This window comes from Charadrius vociferus, unplaced genomic scaffold (genome assembly GCF_000708025.1).
Source record: "Charadrius vociferus isolate BGI_N301 unplaced genomic scaffold, ASM70802v2 scaffold586, whole genome shotgun sequence".
Lineage (NCBI taxonomy): Eukaryota > Metazoa > Chordata > Aves > Charadriiformes > Charadriidae > Charadrius > Charadrius vociferus.
In genome coordinates this window covers 621,336-629,857 of record NW_009648902.1, presented here as the reverse complement: position 1 = coordinate 629,857, position 8,522 = coordinate 621,336, and the positions used below count along the sequence as shown (strand labels likewise).

General features: G+C 49.3%; 1 protein-coding gene across 1 annotated transcript in view; it reads right to left on the bottom strand.

Moving 5' to 3' along the window:
- The window catches only part of PSD3 (pleckstrin and Sec7 domain containing 3), a 104,185-nt gene extending 102,769 nt beyond the window's left edge, over positions 1–1,416 (bottom strand). The window contains exon 1 of the mRNA XM_009887209.1: positions 1,308–1,416. Coding sequence (XP_009885511.1) covers positions 1,308–1,416 — 109 coding nt within the window. The remainder of the gene's footprint in view (positions 1–1,307) is intronic.
- Positions 1,417–8,522: the final 7,106 nt, after the last annotated feature.

The following is an 8,522-nucleotide window of genomic DNA, read 5'->3' as shown; positions in this document are numbered from 1 at the left end:
GGAGGGGAGAGGAGGCGGAGGGATTGGGGGGTGGGGGGGCGCAATGAAAGGGAAAGGGGAACGGCCTGCACCACGTGCTCCTCAAAAAGATTAAAAAAAAAAAAAAAAAAAGAATTATTTCAGGATTATCGAAAGCAGCAGAGTGAAAAACACAACCCAGGCTGCGTGTCCACAGCAACCGCGCTGGGGAGAGACATGTCCAAAGCCCGTGGCGGCCAGGACATGCCGTACTCTGCTCTGCTCCTAAATCCCTTCAGTGCGGCTTGCAGTTGCTGAAAAAAAAAAAAACCGACCCAAAATCCGTTTCCAGCCTCCTGGCTTTCCTTTTGCAGCCCGACTTCAAAAAGCAAAAGAGCACAGATGTCTTCAGAGTAATCCCATGTGAACATTCAAAACTGATTCTTCGTTTTTACTTTTTTCATAGTTCACTGGAAGTTCTCTTGCACCGTCACGTTTCTGAGCACACAGTCACATTGTTAGGATTTCTCTAATCAAGAACTCCGCAAGTTGTCCTTTTTTATGAAAGCGGGGTTTCCCTGTCGGAAGCTGTGCTTTAGAAAATACCCCCAAATCTCATGGGCTCAGTTACAGGAATTAGCTACACAAGTAGCTGACAGACTGGAGAAAGAAGGATGTTAGTTTCTGTACTTTAAGCACATTTATGATTTGTTCCGTAGCAGTTGAAAGCTTTATTTTTTTTTTAACCCATAAAAACTGACGATAGGCTTTCTGGAGCAAGGACCACTTTATGTTTGCTCCTTCCCCTGCACTGGAAAGCAAAGCTGTGTGTTAGGTGGAAGGCAAGGTTGTTCCAGCTGCTTTCCTGTTAGGAAAGGCTTTGGGCAGTCTTGGTGGTAGAACTGCATCACCATGAAGTCACTGACATAAGCGTACCACACCCGGACACAGCAGCACCTCTTCAGCTGAGGAAGAAAGCGTAGCCCTGCCTTGCCCACCGTCAGCTTCCCAGCTCACCACCAGAGCTGCACTCCCTGCCAGCACAGGGTGGCCTCAGCCTTTCAGTTCTCTAACACCAAAAAAAAAAAACCCCAAAACCCCACACCATTTCTGGCACGGTAAATGTTAAGTCCAGGCATAAAGCATGATGCACCCTGGCCTGGAGCTTTCCCTGTTTGGCACTAAGACTGGGGTGGCAGCACCATCCCTCTGCTCTTCCAGCTCATCTGGAGGTTCCAACCAGCAGCATTTCCCCATGCTCCTCCCCACAAGGCTGCAGCACGCAGAGCTTACACTGCTCCTCCTAACCCAAACTCCCTCTTTCTCACCACCTGCAGGTCCACACTTACCCGAGCAGTGCTGCTCCTGCTTTCCACCCATGCCGCCCTGCAGAAGATTGCACTGCGTCCATTGTCTGGGGTGCCTCAGGCCTGGCATACCCTGTACTTCAGAAGGCATCCCGCTCTTTCCTTACAGCTTCCCCTCTCCCCATCCCAAGCCTCCCACCGGCTCCCCAGCACCACAAGCCATGCTTACCCACACATCCCGGGAGCAGCACAGGATCTGCCTCCTGCTGTGCTCAATAGCCCTCCTCTCCAGTAATTTCTGTCCTCTGGGAACAGTTGGATGAAAACCTGGTTTTCCATGCCCTGAAATGGCTGGCTTGGGTCTTGAAGAGATCCCTGCAGAGGCCCACAGGCACTGCCTCATCCACCTCTGCCCTGTGTCCCAGGGCTGAGCCCAGCACCCACAGGAGCAGCATGTCCCTGTGATGCTGCCGTGTGCCCATCTGTCCATGGCCAACATGCGCCATGGACTGCAGTGCCCAAGCGGGGCAGGGTGATGTGCTGGGGGGCTTCAACCCTCTCCCCCAGCCAGGGCTGCAATGCCAAGCATGTTTTGGCTCCAGCGGGGTTTTGTCCCATCTGTTTCAGGCGTCCCTGAGGCCTGGGAGCCAGCTTGGGGGCACAGGCTGAAGATTCCCCATCTGTGCCACATCTGAGCTGTCTAACGCAGTGGAAAAAGAAACCACCCAGCGCCTGGGTCTCTGAGGAGGTGATGTGCTGTGTCTCCCTCCTCCCCAGCAGGGTTGAGGTAATGCCGCTGCAGGCCAGGAGGCAGCTGGGAGCAAAAGCCAGTTTTGAGGGGAGGGCTAGTGCTGCCCCTTGCAAGGCAGCTGCCCATCGACCGGCCCTGGGCACCTGGGTGCCAGCTGCAGCCGCTACACTCTAGTTTGGGGTTTTTTTCCCCTATTTGTGTTCAGTTGAGAAGAATTTGACCTTTTCCCTCTGATCCAGGCATCTGGCCTGAGTCACCCAGACATTTAAGCTGCCAGGAATATGCTCTGCGCCCCAGGACTGGGAGAGGAGAGCATTTGCTAGCCTGGAGGAGGATGATCCTGCAAGCCTTTGCCATGCTGGCATCTAGCTGTTGGTTTACTTCACTGCAGAGGAGGGCAATGGGGTTTGGCACCACCAGTCCTAAGATTTGCACAAGGGAAAGCAGTATTTCTTATACCATCAATCATCACTTTCTGCTTGAGGGCCGTATTAAATCCCAAAACATTACTGTGAACAGGCAATCAGCAGAGAAATGGGGTGGGTTTACTGCATTTATGAAGGAAATCTGTATTCTTTGTCCAAAGGCTTGACTTAAGTTTCCAGTTAGTTATATCAAAAAAAGGATTGCAGCAAAAGCTGAGACAAAAACTGGCGGCTTCCTGGGTAGTTGTGAGGGCTTGTCACATCTACAGAGTGCTCCAAATTGCTTAAGGATTTAAGGCTAAGCATACGGCATGTATTTTGACACAGCCCAACCTAGAGTGAAAAAAAAAAAAAAAAAGACAGAGGCAAGGACCCACCAGTCAGCCTCTGTGAAGATGGCAAACAGTCCGCTCTGCAGGAACGTCCAGCCTGGTTCAGTAGCTAAGCTGCTGTAATTCCCCCCACCAAGGGCAGTAATGGGAAGCGGGGAGTCAACACCAGGCAGGAGACCCGGCTGTGGCCTGGGCACCGGGCTGAGGTTCAGCTAAGCGAACAGGGCATGGAAAAGCAGAGGTGACGTCAGAAGTTGCTGACCATGGCAGATAGCAGTGTGAAAGCTCCATGAGGGACAGCTGGATCTCACAGCTTGGTTAAGTGGGAGTTGCGTGAGAAGTGGCCAAACTGCACAGGCAGTTGCTGGGGTTATTTTGGGGAGTAGAACCTTGCAAGACCAGTGGTGTTCTGCTAATCCTATCAGCTGAGGTTGCCTCAGTAATGGTATGGAGAACATGAAGTTTGGGTATGCCATGTTGCAAAACTGGGACCCAAGGCAAAACAGAAATTATGGTGGATTGCTTGTTTGCAAGGAGCCTAGGGTACAAAGTGTGGAAAATGGGTAAGTTACACAGTGCCAAGGGGCTGCTGAGGTGTGCCTTGTCAAGCAGCCCCACACTTGAACACCAGAGAGGCAGCAGGGCAGCAAGCCAAACCCATTTTTTGGCCATACCACGTGGATCAAACCTGCCTCTCATCATAACGTGGTACCACAGGGTACTACTATTCCTTGTCAGGAGGGCAGCACCTGGGTGGAGGGATGGATTGAGCATCACGGCATTTCTGTGTCAGTGCTTGTTACAGGCATCTGGCACCAGCCACTTCCCACCACTTCCTAAGACAAACATTAATTGTCTGGGTAAAAAAATTGTGGCTGAAAGTACCTTCTCTCACCAGCCCACCCCATCAGAAAGAAAAAAAAAAAAAAAAGGAACATATAATAGTGTATCATAATCAGTGATCTGTGAAGAATAGCCAATGCATAAACTTTGTAATTGTTTGCCTATAAAGGTGCTGTCTTGCTCATTATTCTCCTCTCACAGGGAGATGAGAGGAGTACAGGAAATTCACTTCTAGTTTATTCCTCCTCATTCAAAAGGCAGAAAACCACATGTAAGGCATCATCCAGGTACTCGCCAGAAAATGGCTCGCGACATTGCATTTCAAATCAAATAGAGATTCTTTCTTTCCATGAGGGAGAAGAAGGCTAGCAATAAAAAAAAATAAATTATAATAATAAAAACCCCAACCAGAAATACCATTATCCACAGATGGAAAGACTGAGTTAATCATTACTGGATCTTCCTCTGTGTGTCTGGATTTTTCTGGACGCAGCTGGGAAAACTTTTTTTTCTTGTTTTACTCAGAAAAACAGAGTCACCATCACAACCTTTTCTTTCCAAATTAAGGATGGAAAGTAGCTGCAACAACATAAGGGGAACGGCAGATTTGGAGGTAAGGCACAGGCTAGGAAACAACTGGGCGTGTGTAAAGAGGGTAACCTTTCTATTATTTCTTAAGATGAGTAAGATAGCACTAATAAATCATTGCAGTAATGCCCAAGGTGACAGCCATGGCAAGGAACAGGTTAGCGCATGCACGGGCTAGTTAGCTGGCATTGCTCTGAGGAGGGGTACGCTGCAGGCTGTGCCAGTATGATTGTTCTTCATGTGCCTCTTTCCTCGCAGGTTGTCAAGCTGAGTTGGCCTCCCACCCAATGCTCCTGCAAACTTCCCTTTTAGGGGTTAACTGTCTCTTGTCTTGCTTGTTTCCCCACTGACAATTCTTGAGAGTCTTGCTGTGCCCAGGACTCCAGGAAACATAATTTTTCCAGACTCTCCATCTCTCGTCTCCAGAGATTTCATTTCACTCCCTCCTCCATCTGACATGTTCCTTGGGAGGAAAGGAAATGACTGAGATTCCCTGCCTGGGGAACCCTGTAACTGGCCAAAATTAGAACATTTGATGGGAAATTTCAGAGGCTTTTTATTCCACCCATCAGACTTTGGGGATCTCCTATTGGACATTTATCTCCAAAATCAGGGACTTCACAGCACAGGTACCTCCCCTGCTGGATACGTCTTTAGAAATCTCCTTATTAGCCTAAGCCAAACTGAAGGACACAGAAAACCCTGCTGAATGTCCCCGCTTTGGCAGGTTCACACTTACCCCCAGGGTCTCTGCTGTCACTTCCTCTCTTAATCTTAAGCTTTGCCCTTCCCCATCTCTAGCAAATTTCTCTTTTTGGTCTTCTCTGTAGCAAAGGGCTGCAGGGACCTGAAATCAGCCCATCTGCAGTGGGTCTGTACCTTCTGAGCAGGCCACCAGTGACAGCCAAGAGCAGTGTCCCCTGCCCAGCAGGCAGCCACAGCTCCTGGGATTTTGTGTGGGACTGACAAGCCCACAGGAGAAACAGGTCATTAGATCTTTTCCTTGCCAACTCCCTTCAAAAGCAGCAGCCCCACACAAGACTCATGGTGTTACCTTGGGGCCCTACTAAAACCTTCTGAGAGTGAAGAACCCAAGGAAGGGTCCCAGCCAGGTTGAGGTTGGCCATGTTCTTCCCAAGCACCTCCAAAAGTGACGGAGAAATGGTCAGTTACCCATGGGCTGCCAAGTCCTACTGAATTCTGCCCCTGCTGCTTGCCAGCACAAAGGGTGCAATCCAGCTATCCCTCTGGGTGCGGGAAAGCCCTCCGTTCTTCTTCTGACAGCGAAGCAAGAGACCAGGTCTAGGAGTCCAGGATGCTCCAGCAGTGGGAACACCAACAGTGGAGGTGGGGAAAAGCAAATTTCAGCCAGTTCCCAGGAGCTCAGTGTTGTTTCTGTGGCTGGATCTGTGCTAATGAGGGAGGTTTCTAGGGATCAAATCACCAAGACTCCTTTCCCTTCCCCCAGCTTGCCACATAAAAGGTAAAGGAGAGAATCACAGGTTGGTTTATTTGCAATATCATCCATAAGGCAAGGAGGGATTTGGCCTTTGGGATGATTTGAGGGAAGGGGCTTTTTTACTGCCTTCTAGCACAGAGCATGCATCACACCAGCATCATCAACCCCAAAAGTAAATCTGATATGCACAGCTCCTCAGCTCTGTCCCAGAGGATACAGTGCCTAGCAGAAAAGCAAAGGAAGAATATAAGGCAAGTCAGACCTTCCTCTCTCAGACTGAAGCACACAGCCGTATATTCATCAAGGCAACAGTGCTTTATTGAATCAGACTAATCATAGAATCATAGAATCACAGAATCATAGAATGGTTTAGGTTGGAAGGGACCTTAAAGATCATCTAGTTTCAAGCCCTCTGCCATGGGCAGGGACACAGGTTGCTCAAAGCCCCATCCAGCCCTTGAACAGTTCCAGGGATGGGGCATACACAACTTCTCTGGGCAACCTGTTCCAGTGCCTCACAACCCTCAGAGTAAGGAATTTCTTCCTAATATCTACTGTAAATCTACACTTTTTCAGTTTAAAACCATTACCCCTCATCCTATTACTACACTCTCTGATAAAGAATCCCTCCCCGTCTTTCCTGTAGGCCTCCTTTAGGTCTTAGGCTCTCTACTCCAGGCTGAACAACCTCAACTCTCTCAGCCTGTCTTCATAGGAGAGGTGCTCCAGCCCTCTGATCATCTTCATGCCCCTACTCTGGACATGCTCCAATCAATCAACCATTGCAAAATAAGTCTGCAAAATGTCTACCTAAGCGTGGTTACTCTTAGGGGTCTTTCTCTCACAACCGCATCTGCCCTAGACTCAGTCATTCCTCTGCTGCCCCTGCCTTGTGCTTGTGTATGGTAATCAGATGGATTCACCAGCAAAGTATCCTGTCCAGACTAACAACCACAAGAAGAAAGAGTGCTTTGCATGAACATCAGCAGAGGTGTTCAAAAGTGCACTCAATCAAACCGACAGGTGAGGGGAACACACTGTATTTGAGCAGAACAGAAATGCTCCAGGTAGTCTTTTTCCATCCATAGCCTACGCGATTCTACAGAATGGTATCCTTCCTAGGGAAACCTTAGCTAGTATCATATAAATCTTGACTTCCAAATGGATATACCAAATACTGCAACTATATGATATGTTGTGATCAAAGGAAGTATACATTTCAAGCCAAGATACTGTGGCTTTGTGGTTTTGGCTTCCTTAGACACTGGCATCCTCCTGTAAAGTCCCCCTGTATAGACTTTCCCTTTTCATGCGTTTCTTCTTTCTCCTTTTACTGACGGGTCAGACTGGACTGAGACTGCACACCGGGTACCAAGCCAGTGAGAGGTGAGGGGAACACTTATTTGATGGCTTTTGCTTTTTTTTTTTTTTTTTGAAGGGAAAATAGCAGATTTTTACAGCACTACCAGTGTCTGGAAAACCCAAGTCCGAGGAGGACTGCTGCAGCTACAACTACGACTGCAGTGACATGCAACAAGCAGCCTTCAGAGTCAGGCAAATGTAAATGTAAGGCACATCACCCCACTGTCCTCGCCAAAATGAGATCATTACGGCCTGCAACTCTGGGACATTCCTACAGCAGCCACTGCCTGAAATGCTGCAGCCAAAGAGAGAATCAACACTGCTGAGAAGAAAAGTACTAACAAGATCTGCTTCCTCTGCTTAAGCAAAGCTGCAGCAGTTGTGGACAACAAACACCTGGAAACGGCTGGGCGCATCCATATTCCTCCCCAGCTCTCCTCAGGCAGTGAGCACATGTCAGTCACAAATGATGGGTGGAAGGTTAAATGGTGACAATTAAGCTCATTTCACGGGAACAGAGCAAGCCCAGCCCACGTGAGCAGATTGATACCGACTGTGGTTGGAAGTGGAAGACCTCTGCAGGCAGGTCTCTTGGCAGAATTTCTAAACAAAGGAAGACACCATTTGTTCCCACAGCAGAGAACAGAAGCCAAAGCTGAAAAAGAGTCGAGCTGGAGGTATCGCGTGTCCAGCTGGAGTGTGACACCAGAGAGAGCCACTCTCTGGGTGCAGCACCATGGTAACAGCCACAGTTTACAGTTCAGAGGGCTCTATCACCAGGTGGGGGGGCAGGGGGATATATGGCATTTTCTCCTTCTGCAGCTGGTTTCCTGGGGCACTTTGCCACACAACATGGCTGTACAGCCTCTTGGGCTAACATCAGCCTTGAAGGGTCATCTGAAGAGATGGAAAGCCCTAGGAAAGCAAAAGCCCCAAGGTGCCTGGGAGGACAGATCAAGAAGGGTAGCATAACTTTGCATCAGATGACAGGGAGTATATGCCTGGTGTTACCCACTGAAGCTGTGGGTAGAAAATGGGCTACCAGGGGAAGACTTCTGTTCTCTCTTCTTGTGTAAATATCATACAGTTACCTGCTCCTCTCCAAAGCAGGACCCCAGACCTCCTTGCAAACTCTTCATCTCTTGCTCTTCCGTCCCAAATGTCAATGTCAGCATGCATCCTCTAAATTTCCACCCTGTCATGTACCACCCCACTTCCTCACAACCAGCCCCACCTCCTGCTCCTCACAGCCCTGGCCTCCTACAGCACTCAAACCCAGACTCCAACACAGAACCTCTCAATCCCCCTGCCTTCCTGCTATATACCACTGCTGCCCCACGGGGGAAAGGTCCCAGCCCCACTGCCACACATCCCCAGTCTTGTGCGCCCTACCTCCCCAGCGAACATTTATTATTGCTTTATGCCCAGCTAATTGTTCATTCCCACCCTGCTCCTGGCCAGAGACCAACCCTCCATCAGTGAGACGGGCATACAGAC